Source organism: Carassius auratus, chromosome 44 (assembly GCF_003368295.1).
Source record: "Carassius auratus strain Wakin chromosome 44, ASM336829v1, whole genome shotgun sequence".
NCBI classification, from domain to species: domain Eukaryota; kingdom Metazoa; phylum Chordata; class Actinopteri; order Cypriniformes; family Cyprinidae; genus Carassius; species Carassius auratus.
Window position 1 is genome coordinate 260,166 of NC_039286.1, and position 21,783 is coordinate 281,948.

General features: G+C 36.0%; 1 protein-coding gene across 6 annotated transcripts in view; it reads right to left on the reverse strand.

The window, feature by feature from the left end:
- The window catches only part of LOC113062035 (adhesion G protein-coupled receptor B2), a 273,272-nt gene that overhangs the window by 106,100 nt on the left and 145,389 nt on the right, over window positions 1-21,783 (reverse strand). For 5 of the 6 annotated variants that reach the window (XM_026231541.1, XM_026231542.1, XM_026231537.1 and 2 more), the window contains exons 3-4: window positions 14,134-14,214; window positions 12,614-12,799 (exon numbers count right to left, since the gene is read on the reverse strand). In XM_026231541.1, coding sequence (XP_026087326.1) covers window positions 12,614-12,799; window positions 14,134-14,214 — 267 coding nt within the window. The remainder of the gene's footprint in view (window positions 1-12,613; window positions 12,800-14,133; window positions 14,215-21,783) is intronic. The other variant, XM_026231540.1, reaches the window with a different exon arrangement.

The window sequence follows — 21,783 nt, forward strand, 5'->3', positions numbered from 1 at the left end:
TAACACTGACTTCAACACATCAGATGGATACTTTGAGTATTCCTCACTTGCAATACATACATACACACAAACAAACAGATGCATCTGAGTGTTCAAGACTGTAGCTAGGAATTCTGGGCCTTTATTTCTCTTAAATCTATTTTAGCTGAATTACTGTACATAAACTGATGAGCTCATATGACTGCAGTAAATCAAATGGTTGTTTCAGCAATGTTTCATTAGCTAACTCTGACATGTTCAGCAAGTTTGATAGATTTTAGATAAGCTGCTGATGCAGTGTAGTGTAATAAATTGCAAGTGTATTTGTCCATTAAAGAATAAATCTTTTTTTTTTTTTTTTTTTAAGGAACAGAAAATGTTTTAATATACATTTTTCCATCTATTTTGTTTGAGGTGAGGATGAGAAAAACAAACAGTATTTGAAATAATGGTAAACCTAAACATACCTTTAGAAGTGCTAACAGTTAGTACTAACAAATGGCTAATATTCTAGTAATATGCATGATAATAAGCAACTAGTTAAGAAATTCTAAAATAAAGTGTTATTTTGTAGAATTTTACCGAGTGCATTTTTATGCCTTTTTTGTAAGCAAATATTCACATTAGTATTTAATGAAAGACAATTTATTATGAGGACAATAACCATATGTTACTTCAAAATAACACTACTTTCCACTTACAAACCTACTGGACCAAACAATATATAATAAAAAAATAAAAAAATAAAAATAAAAAAATAAATTCTGAGTAACTTACAGTTATGATCCAATGACTATGCTGGAACTGATATTGCTCACACTTTGATTATGGCTATGCATACCATCAATGTAATCATATTCTCAAATAGCCCTGGAGTAATATGGGAGTAAACAATCCAATGTTTACAACATCTCCATTTAGATTCACACTGCTAACCCTCCTTTACTGTGAACCATTACGCTTAGTCCTGTGCCTTATCCTATGTTCAATTATATCAGCAGATTACACGTCAGTAGCCACTCATGAATGCAATTTGAATATGAGGAGGGTGAGATGTTTTTACACTTGGTCGCATCTCGGTAGGTGAGGACAGGTGGAAGATCTGCTCTCTGACAGGTTGTAATCACTGTCAGTGAAAAGCCGCTCGGCCGGACTAGCCCAGCTGTTCATTTGTGCCTCATCAAATAAAGGACAATCACAGTGATTGGCTGTCACCCTTAACCCTTCGACTGTCAACCTAACGGAAGTTTTCAACTCCAGGTAAGACCAACTGTTCAAACTGAAAATGAAATGAAATGTAACAGACAAATGATGTATTGCTCATCGCAGTGGGGTAATAACAAATTTTGGAGATGGATACTGTTGGCAGAGACCAGACCAGCACTGTAGAAGAAACAAGGACCCCTAGCAGGTGTGGACACATTTGATTAGTTCATCTGCGATTCCGATTTTCTTAACTCGTGCCAAACCCCATTTGAGTAGCACTTCGGCTAAAAAAAGAAAAAAAAAAAATTCTTGAGACCTGCAAAATGAATGATTGAAATCCAGAGGAAACTATGAGGCATGGCTTCAGAAAGAGAGCGCAGACAACACAGAGCTCAAGCATGGCCTTCAGAATGAGACTGAACAGGAGGGATGAGAGAGAGACTGACGGGAAACAAGCAGACTGGGGTGAAGCTGGAGGCAGTGAGGATGGCACACAGGAAGGAAAGGGAAAGGTCAGACAGAAGAAGACATGTGAATAGAGAGACAAGGCTGGAGACGACATACAACATGGAAGAAGGGTAAAGAAAACTGAAGTTCAAAAGGGAAGAAGAGTCCAAAAGACAGAACACACTGGGTCTCATTCGCCAACTGTACAGATGCACAATTTTGTGCATAGAAATATATTGAATAAAATAAATAAATACATTTTAACATTTGAATATTTATTCATTCTAGTTTGCTCTAAGATTGTGCAAACCTCTTTGTAATTTTTGTAAGTTCACAGCTAAAACTTACTCTAAATTTAGAATACATTTTTCTCAAACTACAGGTGCATCTCAATATATTAGAATGTTGTGGAAGAGTTCATTTATTTCAGTAATTCAACTCAAATTGTGAAACTCCTGTATTTAATCAATCCAATGAACACAGACTAAAATAGTTAAAGTCTTTGGTTCTTTTAATTTTGATGATTTAACAAAAACCCACCAATTCACGATCTCAACAAATTAGAATATGGTGACATGCCAACCAGCTTATCAACTCAAAACAACTGCAAAGGTTTCCTGAGCATTCAAAATGGTCTCTCAGTTTGGTTCACTAGGCTACACAATCATGGGGAAGACTACTGATCTGACAGTTGTCCAGAAGACAATCATTAGCCGCATTTCCACTGTCGGGCCAGTGCGAGCCAGGGCTTAAAGCGGGCGGGGCGGGGCTCATAGCCCCGGGCCAGTAGCACAGAGGCCAGAATAGCGAAGGGTTTCCACAGTGGAGCTTGAAGCACCGCTGCACGTCACTAAAACACGCCCTTTACACGCCTCTCAGAACAACGTCATGCAACCTCAAAATTTCACCATCAAAGAGAAGTTATAAGAAAACTAAGAAATAAGTCACTGGAACTAGCGTAAACACAAAACGAACATTATAAAAGCGGCAGTTTGTTTGCATGCTTTTTTATATATTCAAATTGAAAAGCATCAATGTTTTAACTATAGAATACATGATACATTGATCATATTGATTTAATTTATCAGGACTCAAAATTAATCACACATAAATGCACTTATTTCTATTTTATTTATTTATTTTTAACGCTCATGAAAATAGCCTGCTTATTCAGTCGAGTCTGTTTCTGTTTATTAGCCACAGTAGCCGTCACATTTAGAATGAATGATAATATCTCTATTTTTATAAAAGCTCCCGAACACAAAACATTATTAGGCTATATTCTTATATGATAGGCAACGTGGAGCTAAACTCTCGAGACGAGGCTTGTGACAGATAATATTAGTTACTTAATAAATACACGATTGTGATAGAGAATAAGGAGCAGACGTCTGATTTCTTCAAGCGGTCATATTTACCATGTTTACCTACTATATGTTTAGCGTGCATATCTTTTTCATCGCTTATAAATATTTCTGCCTTGTATGGTGATTCTAATCCACATTGGATCAAGTTATTTCAATCACTCGCTGCTGACTGAAAGAGAGTTATTTAAAAAAGTGTTTAATGCTGGTGTTAAAGCTGTTATCTTTCTGAAATGATCCTCAGCGCAGACTCTCTATTTTTATAAAAGCTCCCAAACAAAAATCTTTATTATATTTTGATGATATGCAACGTGGAGCTAAACTCACGAAACGAGACGACAGATAAAATGTTACTTAATAAATACACAATTGTAATAGAGAATAAGAAGCTGACGTCTGATTTATCCAAGCGGTCATATTAACCATATTTACTATGGTAACGTTAATGTTTAGCGTGCAAACTCTTTTACATCGCTTATAAATATTTCTGCCAAGGTTTTCGTCGGGCCAATAAACCCTGGCCGTGGCCCCGAGGAAGCCCCGGCGAGGCACGGTCAAGCCCCGGAAGTGACAGTGGAAACGCGACTGGCCCTGGCACGCACTAGCACGCCCGGTCTTAGCTATATAGTGGAAACACGGCTAGTGAGACCCTTCACAAGGAAGGTAAGCCACAAACATTGATTGACAAAGAAGCTATTCACAAAAGGTGCTGTATCCAAGCATGTTAACAAGAAGTTGAGTAGAAGGAAAAAGTGTGGAAGAAAAAATATGCACAACTAACAGAGAGAAGCGCAGTCTTATGAGGATTGTCAAGAAAAATAAATTCAAGAATGTGAGTGAACTTCACAAGGAATGGACTGAGGCTGGGGTCAAGGCATCAAGAGCCACCACTCATAGACGTGTCAAGGAATTTGGCTACAGTTGTTGTATTCCTCTTATCAAGCCACTCCTGAATCACAGACAACGTCAGAGACGTCTTACCTGGGCTAAGGATGGACTGTTCCCCAGTGGTCTAAAGTCATCTTTTCAGATGAGAGCAAGTTTTGCATTTAATTTGGAAACCAAGGTCCTAGAGTCTGGAGGAAGGGTGGAGAAGCTCACAGCCCAAGTTGCTTGAAATCCGGTGTTAAGTTTCCACAGTCTGTGATGATTTGGGGTGCAGTGTCATCTGCTGGTGTTGGTCCATTGTGTTTTTTGAAGTCACTGTACCAGTTTACCAATACATTTTGGAAAACTTCATGCTTCCTCCTCCTCACCAGGTTTTTTGAAGATGCTGAGTTCATTTTCCAGCAGAATTTGGCACCTGCCCACACTGCAAAAAGTTGGTTAAATTACCATGGTGTTGGTGTGCTTGACTGGCCAGCAAGGCCACTGTGAAAGAGACCTGGGCTTCCATAACACCTCAGCAGTTCCACAAACTGAACATACTCACAGTAAATGAACATACTTTCCAGAAGGCCAACAATTCACTATTTTTTTTTTTTATTGGTCTTATGATGTGTTCTAATTTGTTGTTGTGTTGTGAACTGGTGGGATTTTGTTAAATGTGAGCCAAAATCATCACAATTAAAAGAACCAAAGACTTAAACTACTTCAGACATTGTGTGCATTTAATTTATTTAATACACAAGTTTCACAGTTTGAGTTGAATTACTGATATAAATGAACTTTTCCATGACATTCTAATTTATTGAGATGCACCTGTACATATATAATTCAGTAATAATAATAATAATAATAATAATAATAATAATAATAAAAATAATAATAATAATTAACTAAACGCCTATGCCAATATTAGTGAATGAGACCCAATGTGATGAAGGCGTAAAGGAAGAACATACTGTGGGGTTGAGTAAGAGAAAAGAGAGACAATACTGGCAGATGGGGAAATGGAGATTTACTAACCAGGGCACACAGCTATATTGCAGAGTTTGGTTTGCACCTCGGGCCCTCCACAGCTATTGCTTCCATGCTGGGGGAGCACACAGATCCTGCTCCGGGTCCGAGTGCCACGGCCACATTTGACTGAACATAGGCTCCATGAAGACCACTCCTCCCACAGCCCATGCACTGCAACGAAACCACCAATGGGGATGAGGGAAGATGAAGGGATGATGGGCTGAAGGGTCCTTTAGTAGCCAAAAACAGTACAGAGGGGCACACAGAGACGAAACCTCGCCCAGCTGAAGGATAAAACCAGGAATGCCACCAACAGACCAGGCCTAAACGTCAAATGCCAAAATGGATGAAGCTTTCAGATCAACTGTTGATTGCATAGAAGGAAATGAAAAAATATATATATACAACATGAATGAGACATCACTTATCCTGTAAGAAGCACCACCAAAGTGCAAAAGATCAAGGCATGTGTAAAATAGGTTAAATGCACCGTTTGATCATGAAACATGTCCAACTGATTGTGTTCTTGCCTAGAGGATTTCAATGAGGTTGTGCCCCTGAAAGATTCTTTGACTATCAATAAAAGAGATGTGTGATCTATTTCGTTTTATGTTGAGTAACTGCAAAAAATAAGTATTCCCTAGATTTATTCTTAAAGTCTTTTTATAGAAGTCGTGTGGAGATCTTGAACTTTCTGGTATGACTCTAGTTACCATTTTGATTCCGGCTCTGTTCCAAAATGTATTGAACTGATTACACAGGCAGCTGCCTTCTAATACAACATTCTAACTGAAACTGGACCTCATAAGTGATTGTTTTAGAATATACTAAATTTGGGACATACAAAAAGCCACAACTAGTTGATCAAAGCATACAAAAAAGAAGTCTAATAATCCACACAGAAGAACATCCAAACAAGGCAGGCAAACTAAACAACCAAAACACTGATAAGACCCGTCAAAATGAACTGAAACAATAGGAACTTAAGTACACAAAGCAAACAAAGTTTATTAACGAAGCACATCTGAACAGAATTACACCCTTAACTAAGAAACCACATGATTGGCAAGAACAAAGGATACATTAAACTGGCTAAAAACAAACTAAAAGTAAACTAATTTAAATGAAACATGACTGATAATTTATGCCTTAAATGCTGCCTATGAAGGCAGCTTACTATGTTACTAGCTAGCTAGGTTTTGGAACAGAACATCTGACTGGTGGCTTGAAGAGATGGTATGAGTGAGGGTGTGAATGAACTTTGACAAACCACTGCAGTGCAATAACTGTTAAACCAACCACAAACGGCCGAGATGAGCCCAAATCACTTCTTTCCTCCTGCTCCCGAATATTTCCTCTAGACTGACCTACTGTAGGGATCTTCGGAAGTAGAAGAGCATACCTCCTTACTAGATCAACAAAGTTAGTCAACATTTAATTAATCTGAGTTGCCAAAGCAAGAAAGTGGAAATGCTTAATTTGTGGAGAGGCAGAGAAAGCAGAAGACATACTTTAATAGAAGGCAAGATACATATGGAACACTGAAGGAGAGGAGGATGGAAGGGTGGGAGAGATTGAAAAGAGTGATTCAGGTGAGGACAGAAAGAAAAACGGATCCTGACAGAGGATGGAACGCAAGAGAATTGGCCAGAATTTGGAGAAAGGGGCAAAAGAAAGAGTAAGTAAAAGAGACAGAGAATGAGGTTTTGGAAAGGGCTTTTGGAAATAGCGAGGGAGAGATTGTAAGGCCTCCTCAGTGTAGAGCAGGGATGTACTGTGAATTATGCATGCTGATAAATAATTGATAGCACTCTGTAGTGCAAAGCTCAAAGGAGCCACGGCTCAGCTGCACATACAGCATGAAGAACTAAAAAAAAAGGAACTTGCATGTAGCAAATGAGAGAGAAAGAAAGAGAGAAGGGATGGATATGTATAAAAATAGAGGTACTTGTTGCTTAAACAATTTGAACAGAAAAGCCCATTTACAGAGTCACTTTCTGCCCTCTTCGGTAGATCAAATTAGGCAACTGGTTATATATATATATATATATATATATATATATATATATATATATATATATATATATATATATATATAGACATTTCAGCATGTAAGCCCCTAATTATCTTCTGCAATGAAAGCCGTCTATAAAAATGATTTCTACTGACCTAAAAATGTGGACGACAAAAGTGTAAATCCAAATAACTACCTGATTATGCAGTACGTAACTAGGATTAATTTTAACAAATAAATAAATTAAAATTAATAAACAGGCTGAACATCTATCCTAATCATTGCCATAAAAATAAACAGATTATATTCATTTTAAGAATTGTAGGACTCCCATATTGAATGGATTTTATACTTAGTCAAACTGTCTCATTTCACAACAGATATATATATATATATATATATATATATATATATATATATATATATATATATATATATATATATATATATATATATATATATATATATATATATATATATATATATATATAATATAAAATATATAATATATATTTTAAATACATATTTTAACATGTAGATACGATTCCAGAAGCAAAACCAGTTGAGAACTACTGATTTATAATCTTTAAAGTTTCCACGGGTCTTATTTACTGAAAAATAAATTAATTAATAAACCAAACTTGCATTAGTTTCAAGTTACAATTTGCATGAGTACAAAATACATAAATTGTAATTTTCCCATGGCTAGCATGTCACTGGCAGTTTGTTCTTGCCTGGACTTCCAAACACTCTGTCATTGGAAGTTTTAGCTTGATGACGTTGTTGATTGTGAGTTGTTAAGAGTGAAACGTGAGGCTAGGACAACAACACTGATTTTGTGTGCCATGGGGAGAGATTGAATCCTGGGCTGATGTGCCCGCAGTGCTCACTGCCTCTCCATAGACCAAATTATGTACTGCGGTATCCATCAAATCACTGTCTGTGCTGCCTCATACAGAGACCCAGAGCCTGTCTATCCTCTCACCGCAGGGGGTGCCAGTTCCTCCTATGGTGGAGGAAGCGAGAGAGAACACACTGACCACCAGAGCACACTGTCAGGAAAAAAGCAGCAAAAAAAGCAATGAGGTTTGATGATGAAAGGTAGAGAAGCTGACCATACAGAGAAATTGTGAACCGATTGAATTGATTGTGAAACGGCATGTAGGGCAGACAACAATCCCCAGACCAATAGATCAATGTCCCCACAGAGCATTTCTAGAACACCGCCAAACTGTGTTCTGTGGCACTGCAGGCATTGTTCAGTGTTGTTTACATGTCATAAATATAAGACCAACAGCAACAGCGACTGCAGTTTTAACTGATGCAGTTACCCTTTAAAAAGCTGTGATGAATGCGCAATCCTTGAATCCCTGTAGTCCTATGTTCCACTAGATTTAAAGGGTAAGAACAGATGCATTGCACCACCTGTTGGTTAATAGATGCAATTGCCCCTTTTGCCCTAAGATTCATTGAATATAGTGGTTTTCAATTGGTTTTTCAATGGTTTTTCAATTGGATCCAGACTCAACAACATGAGATTAACAAAATGAGCACACAAAAATGCCATAATATAATATATTAATATTCACATTAATCATCATAATAATCACCATCATCATTTCCTAAAATAAAATAAAAAAGTATGTTATATATGAATATTGCATATTCCATTTCATGTCATCCATCTAATGTGGCTGCTTCTGCTACATGACAAATTAATATATGGCAAAATGCTGTAGAGTTTGATTGAATACCCAGCCTTTGACATCAAAAACTAGCTGATTAGAAGTATATTTATTTTGCTACACTAAATAAACTCTATTATATTATAATGATGTGGTTAGTTGCATTTAGCTATATCATAACATACCTGACAGGTTTTAACTGGAGTTTTAACACTTAAATAATGGCAAGCAATAATTACAGCGGAATAAATGCATACCAAAAAAATTAAATAAAAAAAAATAATAGAGTTTAAAAAGTTAAAATGTATAAGGTCATTAAATTACCAAAAGAGAAATATTATTACCGAGTATGCTGTCAAGCTTAATCTACCAAAGCCGCACCAGAATGAACAATAAGGTAATTGTTGCATTTGAACTGGAGCTGTGTTCCCATGTAAGCAGCCACATAATCTATAATCCTGCAAAAAAAAACAGCATTAATGTGCTGCTTTATTGATTTGAGTATTCCATTAAATTTCACAAAGGACTCAACTTTCCAGGCTCTGAAATATCTAACAGCTAAAACAACATTCAAAAGCGGAAGTATTAAAAATAAATAAATAAATATATCCACCAAAGGTTTACTTAAACATGGCTCTCTCATTTGACTCTAGGTCTCATTAGTCATTTTATCTGTCTGTGATAATTGCATCAGATTTCTTTTATCAATAGAGCCGTAAGCTTTGAATAGCGTTCCTTCATTAAATTTGAGCTGATGGAGTTTGGGCTAGCACTGCTCTGCTCTGCTGCCCAGACACAATGATATGCAGCAGCGCTAGACACATCCTCAAATGCATTGAGAGGAATTTCTTAAGACTATCATGAAAAGATTAATTTAGATTTTGGGTTTCATTGGGACAAAGGTTTAGCATTGCAGATAACTTGTGATCTTGCCATGGAAACCTTTTGACTCATATCTTTGCCTTTGTTTGGAGATATAAATAGTAATTTTGAATTAAAAGTCCAGGATTATCTGAAGCAGAGGTTTTGTATGTATCAAATATTTCTTTCTTTCTTTTCCTTTCTTTCTTTCATTCATTCATTCATTCATTCTTTCTTTCTTTCTTTCTTTCTTTCTTTCTTTCTTTCTTTCTTTCTTTCTTTCTTTCTTTCTTTCTTTCTTTCTTTCTTTCTTTCTTTCTTTCTTTCTTTCTGTGAATTCAGTCATCCGAAGTAAAATTATAACACTGTTTATGCAAAACAAAAGGCATTTAAACAAGGATCAACTATGTTGTGAAAGTAGTTAGTCAGTTACACATCTGAGTCTGAAAACATGTTGCACAATACAAAACTGTCCCATAAAATGTTTCATTTTATTCTCCAAAAATATGACAACTGACCCTTTTGGTTTGCTTTGTTTCCTTTTTTGAGATGTGTGGATACATGAAAAGACACAAAACCAAATCAATCTTAATCTTAATCTAATCAAGTTCACTTGGTAAAACACACCATACTTTTCCTGAGAAAGCAGCAGAGAACAAAATTCAAGAATTTGCAGTGCTAATTCTGCTGGGAACAGCTATCGATGGCTCGTGTCCACAAATTAGACCGAGCACTAGAATGGGATTAACTAACAAGCAAACAGAGGGCAATTTAAGACTGCAGCCAGAATTGTTGTTACTTTAAAAGTACCTGTTTTATTTGAAGGCTGTGCTTGATCAATTTTGAATAATAACTCTCCTCCAAACTAAATAAACCTGGCCATAATTGCTTTTGCAAATCAATTAAGTTCCGTTTGAACAAAAGCCAAAAGAAGGACCAAGGGACTTCCATTCAGAGTTAAACTATGCTGAAGCTATGCTAGCTCAGGCTAATCTCAAAGACCCCCGTTCCCTTTTCGCTAACGCGCATCCCCGTTAAACACTTCATGTGGAGTGAAAGTAATCTATGAACACATGCGGCTCTTCTCCAATTCACATTGTCATTCCCTGCCAATTTGTGTGTCCTTTTAGTAAATATTACCCTCCTCTTTATGTTGTCAGCATAAATAGCATAGCATTTACATAAAATAGCAAAAAAAAAAAAAAAAAAAAACACAGCCTGCATCTTACTTTCTTATTCCTGACCATCTTGTTTACTTTTCTATTGACACATAGTTCTCTATAATCAGCTTTTCTGTCCTAAGCATCAAAAATCTCTGTACTCCAAAAGTTTGCGTGTCCAAACATAATGTCGCTCATATCTGAACTTCATCGATCACTGTGTAGAACAGATCCTTGACAAGCAGATATTTCCAGGAGAAAACCTTCACTTCTCTCCAATTTTCTTCAGTCTTGCTCGCTCGACTGAGATCATCTGATGCTATCCTCAAATCACATCCTAAAGCGCTGATCTGCACTCTTGGAGAGACTGAAAAACACCCAGTGCTGAACACAGCAACCATCTCATCAAAGGCCAGACGCTGAATATCAGAACACAGGCTGAATGCACAAGTGAGAGGTGCACTGAGATATCCTGTTTTACATAAATATAGAATTAACACAAAGAAGGAGTTACACAGCTGATAATCTGCAATAAAGGGCAATATATATATATATATGTATGTATATATATATATATATATATATATATATATATATATATATATATATATATATATATATATATATATATATATATATATATATATATATATGCCTTGTAAACATGAAGATTTTAATCTATTTCTCAGTGTTTAAAGATAAAGCAGGGGCATCATTCAAAAGGCCCCTGGTGAAATAATTTGGGCCGATAGAGGTCATAACTATAGCCAGGCATTTAATCATCTCTATCCGTCTCCAACAATACAAATGCTAAGGCAAAAAATAAAATAAAAATAAATCTAGTCTTCAGTGTCACATGATCCTGCAGAAATCATTTTTTGATTTGGAGCTCAACATTTTTTATTATTATTTGTCATTATTATTATCATCACCAAAAAAAAAAAAAAAAAATGAACAGTAGTGTACATTGAGCAAATTAATTAATGCAGATTGAGAGATATCCTGGTTTATTTTTGTTTTTACTATCAGCAGTGCACAAACTATATGCAAAGTAAATTTTCAGCTCACAGCATACAACAATGATTGCAATGATTATTTAATTGAAGTATCCAAAGAGACCAACTCATAAAGCCAGTATTCTCCTGTATTTTACTCATGAGATGTTTTGTATTGTTCCTGAATTAATCGATGTTATTGAGAGAAGAAAAAAAAAGATTGAATGAACAATTCAATGACTCACTCACAAGGACAGTCACTTGTCATCACCTACTGGCGTATCGATGTAACCTGCAAGAAGAGTCACTGTAAACCCCCCCACCACTAACACACAGACTAACACAGTCTGTCTGGAACAACACACACAAGCTGAGTGACACGAACAGTGAAAAGTCCCTGTTGAATAATGTGGACTGTAGAACCTCTTGAATGCCGAACTGACTAGCCAGCATTCAGGACTGCAAATGTCCATTCAACAGTATATTTTGAACATGCTGATACTCATTTTGGTAAAAACCAATGTGCAGACATGCAAACAAAAAAACAAAAAAAAAAAGAAAGAAAGAAATACCAGTGAGACACTGATCTCACCTGAATCCCACTACCTCGATACTCAAGTGTACATGTACTCAAGTACATGAAAAAAAAAAAAAAAAAAACACTGAATGACTTAATTTATATCAGTGCAGCACAAAGAGTGTCAACAGTGCCAAATGTACAAAGTTCCACAATAGATAATATTCAATAAAAATCCAGTGTGTGTGTGTGATGCACATGGACTTTAAGCATAAAGTGGAAGGATTAAATGCATGTACCATGCAAAAGAAATAAAACTAACCAAATCATCTAACAACTGCTGTTTCCTTCATGCACTGGCAAATGTTTACTTACAAAGCAAAAGCAACATTACACTAATGTCTAATGACATTTGACCTGCTCATGCAGTGTGAGGGAGTGTGAATGTGTAGATGGGCATCCAAAAGCATGGAGGTACTCTACCTGCTTGATGCTGTGGCTCACCTGGGCAGGTGGCAGTGTTGTTGCAGAGTCGGGTTTCCCTCAGTGGGCCGCTGCAGAGGGTCCCGTATGGAGAGGATACACATGAACGAGAACGGACCTGCCAACCCTGCCCACATGTCAGCGAACACACGCTCCACTGAGACCACTCCTCCGCTGCTGGGTCACCTACAAAACATAAGATGGAAAGAAAAGGAAAATATTTCAATTGTTGACCCAGACACAAACCCCAGACTTCAACATCCGTCCTAATGGGTTATGTTACACTACCGCCTTCAGTAAATTCCTGTGAATAAACTAGAACAGCTCTGCCAGGAATGTTTTATTAAGCATTCACAAAAACATCCAACAATCCGTTCCACATATCCAGCAACTCATAAGATGTTGTTAGGTCAGTGGCAATTGGAGCCACCTCATAAGCTTCGGCTGAATGTGACTGCTGGAAATACGGCGAGTGAAGTTCCCTAGTTGTATTTTTGTCGTTTTTGAAAGCTGTGTCTTTGGATAGAGCCAACATCATGAAGTTAATGGGCAAATCAAATTAATTGCACGTCTTGTAATCGCATTATATCTTCATTTGCATGTGGTGAGTCAGAGCTTAGCCTTATTTGCAGAGCAGATGTGTGGAGATAGAAGGTAGGGGGCTAATGGGGACAGAGATGCCAACGGGAGTTTATGCACATAAGTTTTCATTCACAGAGATTGAGGCTGAATAGGGGTAAAGGTCTAATACTAATAATTACTTCAGCATGAGAATATCAAGAAATTGTTTGTATTATTATTTTGTATTAGCTGTAACTTAATAAAAAAAAATATATATATTATTTATAAATAATATGTATATTTATTATTCAATGTGTGTGTGTGTGTGTGTGTGTGTGAATTTATTCCTTCAGTGTTGCATGGTCCTTCAGGAATCATTCTAACATGCTAATTTGGTGCTCAAAACTGTTTTTTTTATGCTTAATAATTAAATTAATACGTTTATTTAGCAAGGACATCGTATCTTGTTCAAGTGACACTAAACACACACACACACAATTGTTTATGTTTACAAAAAAGATTTATATTGTAATAAATGCTGTTCTTTTGAACTTCTATTCATCAAAGAATCCTGCCAAAAATGAATTATGGTTCCCCAAAAAATAATAATAATATAACACAAAAATGTTTTCATCACTGATGATAATAAGAATAATTATTATTAACTGATATGACTGAACATCAAATGCTACACTGAAGACTGGAATAATTTCATTTATTTCAATAATTTCAATTCATTTATTATTACATTTTTTTTTTTTTACTTACAACATTATATCTATATATCATATAATGTATATTTATATACATATAAAGGTTCAATATATATCCTGGAGAAGTAGCTATTTTCTGACTTTTTCCTTTTTAAAAAGAACAAACAAACAAACCAAAAACATAAAAGCGCTGTCCGTGGTTCTGAAATGCAATTCAACTAAATAATGAAAGGAGATGGGACTCACCTGTTTGAGCTTGGAACACACCCGGCTGGTCAGCTGATCGTGGCCTTTGTGTCTTCACCTTCTGCTCATCATCATCAGGCTCTGGACAGACATATGACAAAACGTCATAGTTAAAAGAAACAGGATAATAGAGGCCAAGTATGAGATTTAGAGGGTATGGTTAATGTACTTTCAAGAAGTGGTAGCAACAGAAATATGATAAAGAACACTACTAACTAATCATTTATATGTATTAATATATTTAATGCTAATAATAATGCTAATAAATACATATTTTATTAGCATGGAACTGAGGCATCAAGTTGTACATTCACAAATGCTAAAGCTCACACACACTATTAGCGCTGTTTTACATTTACACAATAATGTAATACATCTCTCCACTGAGCTTTGTCTTATCCTGAAATGAAATGTAAATATTCCCATTGTGTGAGGAACATTTTAAATATGCTGCTACAAACCTCATCTTGTACTAGCTCCTGAGTAAACATACGTAAGCCAAAAAAGACCTATCACCAAAGTGTTTATTACGTCTAGCCTAGTCTTAGGGCACATGCAAATCCCTCATACTCTCATGAGAGCATATATTTCAGCTACTCATTGGCTAACATCCTCACTCAGATGAGGCTACCCCCCCCCAACCCCCCAAAAAAAGTGAAGTATAGAGGAAAATGGCTAATACCCTGTCTACTTTGCTGAAGTCTTTAAATGAGCACATTCAGTGTGTAGTGTCATGAGTGCATGAACAAACCAAATGAATCCCAGGGATTAACTCTTTTTGACACCTTAATATAGGAGTAAATATAGGAGTGTTTCTGGTTATTTCAAGTTAGTTGCACTCACAACTGAAATAGCCATAAGTTGTTATTTATTTCTTTAATTGGAAAGGACAAACTCAAAAGTATGACAAATTGCTTCTGTCACAGGATTAAAAACGCAATTTAGAATTTATTCTTGCAATTTTTAGTTTCCTGCAATTCAAAAATGACATAAAACCTTTTTTTATACAATACAATTCACAATTCTAGGATTTAAAACTGGCAAAATGTGAGAACAATAATAAGTCTAAATTGTGAGAAATAAACGGAGAATTGAGTCAGAATTGTGAGATAAAGTTACAATTACTGTTTTTGTGGTGGAAAAAAAATAGATATAAAGAATAATAATAAAAAAATGTAAATTGCAAGAAAAAAAGCCATCTTGCAGTTATGGGTTTGTGTCTAAATTATGGCATAAAAAGTCACAGTTACCTTTTTTTTTTTTTTTTTTTTTTACCATGGTGTTAACAGGTGTTCATACAAAAGTTAAGTGTGTCTCATTTCATTTGTGAACAGAATAAAAGAGAGAGAGAGAGAGAGAGAGTAAAAAAAAAATGTTCAAACTAATGTTAATAAATCTACATTAAATATAATTGAATGAGGACATGTCCAAAGTCATTAGCATACAACATCTCCATATAAGGATTTCCACACAATCTCTTCTGAACAGTAATTTAAAAAAACTATGTCTACAATTATGCATGGAGACCAATTTCTTTATCTCTCTTTCTCTCTTAGATGTTTGCTCTTTTAATTCTGAATTTGTTTGTCTGTAATGTATAGAGGGCACTGCACACTCATTCAGCATACGACACTCTCTTCTCTGGAGCTGATTGGTCGACTTGACCTTTTGCTCTGAGTGTTTGAAAAGATGAGCTGCGTGGGTTGCTAATAAATTCCACAGGCATATGCAGGAAAAGAGGATTTTCATAAGATGTAGCAGGAAGAACGGAAGGAAGGAAACACTAGAAAACAAGTGGATTCTCTGAGGCTCTTTCTAAATTACCATGAGCGTTTATGGATGCTTCGAATAATTCACAATCATGAAGCACATCCGCAACATGAAAAAAAAAAAAAAAAAAAAAAAAAAAAACATTTTTTGGGGGCATGATTTATACCTCAGCAAGTTCCTAAAACCCAATGCTAAATTCATCTTAGTCAAGAGGTGGAGAATGAACCCCCCCACAGACTGCATGTGTTTATGTGTGTTACCGCGAAAAGTTGCTCACAGGTCAGTGCGGATGGGATTTTAAATGCAGAAACTATTGTAAAGATAAAAATGCATTAGAATAATGTAGGACACAAAACATTTGACCTGCATTTAAAACAGACTGCTTCAAAAATAGATTCTAAACAAAGAAAGATTTCAACTAAATGTACTGCATTTAATATAAGGATGTGTAATACATATTTTAAAAAGACAGAACTTCTAAAGCTAAAGATAGAAGCTAAAGAGTATAAGACTGTTTGAGAACAAGAAAACAAAGAGACAATAGAAACCGTGAGAAAGAAAACCATACAGTACAGTATAAGAAAGGGAGACATGCGTTTATTAGCAAAGAGAGCTGCATCATATACATTGGAGCGCATGGGATGGATGGATACTCTAGAGACTTCCCCCTGTTGGCTCTGTCAAACAGACCTGATTACCAGCGCTTCCCGCAGGGCCTGTGTTAATATGCTTATGATAGCTCAGACGCGCACGCAGACGATCACACTAATTTACTCTGTCATGGAAAAGACAATAGCGGTGTCAGGAAAGGCGGGGGTTTGTTTCTGCTTGCTTTTTGTATCTCACTCCTACGCCTCCCTTCACTCTGCCTCTCTATGGAGGTCTATGCCACTGTCTCCATTCGGCAAAGGGTGAAGAGAGCGGTTCGGTATGATGGTGATAGAATAAACACTTCCTTTATCTTCATATTAGACACAAATTCTGGGTTGAAGTATACCCTATGGGCTCTTATGTCTTTGATTCAAGGCATTTCGGCACATTTCTCAATAACGTTTCTCAATTTTCTCACAATAACACCTCCATTAACCACCGCCTGGCTACTTCCTGCTGCATTTCACAGAGAGTCCAGCCTGCATCCAATAACATCCACATGTTGAGAAGCAAACAGCCCACCCTTCATTAGTCTTCATCTTGACCGTGCTTCAGAGTAAACTGAGTCATCATAGAGTACCGTGGCCTTTCAAGATTTAAAGTAACAGTAGTGTTGTTTTATATATATATATATATATATATATATATATATATATATATATATATATATATATATATATATATATATTATGAAACCCGATTTTTCCAAACCAACATGTAACTCACTGAAGACATAAAAAAGTCATACAGGTACAGGGACACACCAATATACTGCACACATCAAAAATAGAGTTAAAACAGTAATATTGTGATTTTTTATTTCATTTTTTGCAGTTTAAAATAACACATTTTCAATTGTTTTAATCTAATTAACAATGTAATTCATTCCTGTTATGGGAAAGCTGACTCCAGTTTTAAGTGTCACGTGATCCTTCATAGATCATTCCAATAAATCATTTATAAATCTTGCTCCAATACACCAATTAAGTAATTATGAAGATCTCAATAAATTGTTTCAGCTGTGTTTAATCAGGTTTGGAGCTGAACTTTGCAGTAAGGTATCCAGGATCAGGACTGGGCATCCCTGATATACAATACCAAAAATAAATAATTTGGTTATATAAATACAAAAATAAAATAAATGCATACACCAACAATTTATTTAATATAATTATTTAATTGTGCTTCAAACGCCTTTTTTTTTTTCAAGAGAAGCTCTAAAGAATTGCTCAATCAATATACAGTATGTTACAGTAGAAACCTTGGTTTCTTCTCAGAGTCTATATTTTATTCTCAAGCTGAAACTCAGTCATGTGATAAAGCAGGAATCTCTAGAGATGGCTGCAGCAGTGGCGTGTGTAACCTGCCTAAGGGACCAGTCCGCTAAACAGATGTTCAGCATCCTGGGACGTCTTCTGTACATTTCCCATTGAGAACCAACTGTACTTTCCACCATCCGGTGAGCGTGTGTGTGTGTGTGCACATGTATTTGACGCTAACACTTTAAGCACTAAATGAGAGGCTGAATTATGTTTCCGCCACTCTCACAGCTTGTTCTTGGAAGCCGGAAATGAATTTAAGCGGTTAGCTCAAATTGAAGCCATTTAATTAAACGGCCTGGCAGTGTGTCTGTATTACTCACTTGTGCTCAAGAAAAGCCCAGTATGTTGAACATCTGCACGCCTCCATCCAAAACAATCAATACTGAGCTTGGGTGTTTAAAGATGCTAAACCACATTCATCAGTTAAGGTAAATTTGCTTTACATTAGACATAGATCAAACAGTTTTTCGTAATATATAAAAAATATGGTCAATAATTATTTTTTACAATATAGCTTATAAAGGTTAAGTTTGAAGTGTGAAGGTTAAGTTAAAAATAATTATTTCAGAATTGTAAAATCTAAATATAGTTCATATATAAAATAAAAACATTCATTGTCTTTGTATCAAAAAAATGTAAATGACATAAGTAAATTAATTTATTTTTATTTAATAAAACATATTTCCAAATAAATTATTATATAAATGTACAAACAATATAATAGAAAACTATATATAGAAAACTATATAAATATATTATAAATATATATGGTGGTTTAATTAGCAGGCAAATTATATAAAGATTCAATAAACTCTTCCATAAAAATAAAAAAAAAACTAAATAAATAAACATCTGACTATTATATTATGACAGGCTTTACAGTGTTAAGAGGTGTCTGAAGTTAAAAATAGTTTTATAAATTGTATTATAAAGAAATATATATATAACGACACAGGGCCACATTGTTCCATCCAGCTGTTTTTCAACACACAAAAATGTGCCCTATGCAAACATATTCAAATTTTTTTTTTTTTTTTTTTTTGTCAGGTGGATCTTATTTTGAAAAGCAGCTGGAAAAAAGGGTGTAAAAAAGGGTCCATTTGTGTATTTTTGTAACCCTTTGAGAAAAATACATCTCGAAGTAAACTAAAACACTTCGCTTTGAAACAAGCTGCAGTGAGGCACCATACCAGCCAACTCGACATAAAACAGATGTAGCAGAAGAAAAATCGGCATCACTATCAGCAAGAAAATCTATCAGCACGGCACGGCAGCGATGCATCTCCAGCAGACGCCTGACACCCCTCAGCCTGCATCTCCACAGCAACATCAACAACTTTAAAACCCCAACAATTCACTCCATATCCTTCCTCTCCAGCTCTCCCACGCTCTGCAGAAGTCTGTGAGTAGTAAATACGACCTGTCCATCAGTTTCCAGTAGGGGTGGACAGTTACTATAACAAGCATCTATCCATTCTCAGCTGCCATGAAGGTACAATACAAATGGAGAGTAAATAACACAAAAGCCATAGTTCAGCACACTGTGCTGGGCCTCCCCCATAAAACAATTATGACCGGAACAGGGCAATGGGATTTAGAGTTAGACAGTCAGTAGAAACAAACATAAAGAATCAATAGAGATATTAAAAAGAGAGAGAACAAAGTAAAACTTTAGATAACTGACCTTTCTCCTGTTCCCCATTGCTTTCAATAGTATATAAAAGGAATATTTCACCTAGGAATGCTTTTCTCTGAAATTCTTGTCATTCACACTACCTCACCTCATGGATTAGAGTTCATGAGAGAAGTAGTACAAATTGTTCTTTTGAGTCACATCTTTTCAATGAGTCAGGTCACGAACCAGGTCTAATGATTCCTTCAAAAATCTGACTGAATCCTTCAAGAGAGTTCTTGAGAGCAGCAGCAATGTTACATCAGTGAACAAACTGTTCTTTTGAATCAGATCTGTTCGATGAATCAGTTAATCCAATTCACTAAATAGGTCTAAATGATTCTGTAAAAAATCTGACTAATTTGGTTCTTGAGTTCAACAAAACAACAGCAAAGATATTTGAGAATAACAATGCAAATTCAGGCCTATTTCTCACGCAAAGCTATTCCAGGTACTTGAACACAGGGTATGAATAACATGAGGCACTTTTGTGGTATTTTTGTGTTCTTTTTTAAAGCTAGAAACTTTCAATGCTCCTTCATTGCAGATTCATGAAAATGTGACCAGAACATTCTTCATAAATAAATAAATATATATATATATTTTTTTTGTTAAACAGAAGAAAGCAAGGCAGGTTTGATATGACATTTACAGAATTGTCCTTTCTCTTTTCATTTTCACATGATGAAATCTAAATGTATGCTTTTGATACAGTGTGTACATTATTGTGGTTTAATTGAAATTAACGTAGGTGTTTTTTTGGCTCTACTTAGTCACTGAATCTGTGTACTATCTGAGTAGTATGTTGTGTCTAAATGCGTGTGTGTTCACATATCCTTGATGTGGTGACTCAGTGAGTCACACAAAGGAAGTGATTTATGTGCCTTCATGCCCACATCTCTCTCCTCTGACTATCCATTTTTTATGCACACATGTCCCCAAACCCTGATTGTGTACACGAGTGCATGTGTGCACAGGGCTATTTATGACTATACACTGCAGCATGTGTGACCTACTCGCCACAATTAGAGGTGTGTGTTTATGTATGTATTTCCTTGTCAACATAAATTGATGTGGTCAGGGCCAAGGCTGCAGTGTGACTTCAGGATTTGCTGTTGTAAATAAATCTGTGTGTGTGTATGTGTGTCTGTTTGTATGCATTAAGGAGGTAGTAATAATATGCAGCTGACAGAAAAAAAAAATGTACACTGATCTGATATTATATTCTTGGCACATGCTGATGACGTTATGTCTCATATCTGATTATTGTCCAATATTAAAATCCATACTATATATATATTTGCCATTCAAAAATACAAAAATGCTATTCAGATTAAACAGCTGGTCTAAATAACAAGATGCTGTTTGGATTCAGGTGCAGTGACAATACACAAGTAGTGAGCTAGCTAAGCTAACCTGCCATATATTGACCGCATAACACGCGATAAGCATGGCTCTACAATTACATATCCACAGGACACTTGGGGTCAGTGACTCAAGTAAAACTCTCTTTCTATTCTCCTGGCAGGCCTTCTCCATTACTTCACGTCCCTCCTTATCGGAGACTACAGTAACACGCTGGGACTCAACCTTTTAGGCTGCTGCAGGGAGAAGTCAAGTATGAAGGTAAGAAATATCTGTAGGGCCTTTCAGTAAACATGCCTTAGTAAGAGCCAATGATTTGGATGGCAATTTACAGTACATATCGATACAGAGAAAGAGAGAACAAGAGGGTGGAGGGAAACAAGAGTAGAGTAAAACCTTTCATTCTGACTAAGACTGAAGCTAAGAAAGAGGATTTGGTGGATTGCCAGTTTGAGCCAAAGTCGTTCTTTGTTGTTTGCAAGGCCAGGATTTAGAGACAAAGATGAGAGAGGAAGCGAGAAAAAATAAAAGAATCAAGCTGTAAAACATGGAAGGAAGGAGACAGAGAAGTAAAAACAAAAAGATGCATAAGGCATGATCACAGCTGTGTTGGGGAAAGGCAGATTTCATCCAAACAGAAAGCCGTGCATTGTGGGATACCCACAGAGAGACAAATCCAAATGTGTCGGAGCGTGTAGGTGTGCATGTGTGCGAGAGATGGATTACGTGGTTGTGATGCGATGCTAACAGTGGGGAAACCGGGTGGAGGTGTGTGTGTGTTCTTATCCCAGTCAATTCCTTCAACGGGAGTGTGTGGATGCAAGATAAGAACTCACAAGCATATGCACATTCACTGCGGTGTGTGGTGTG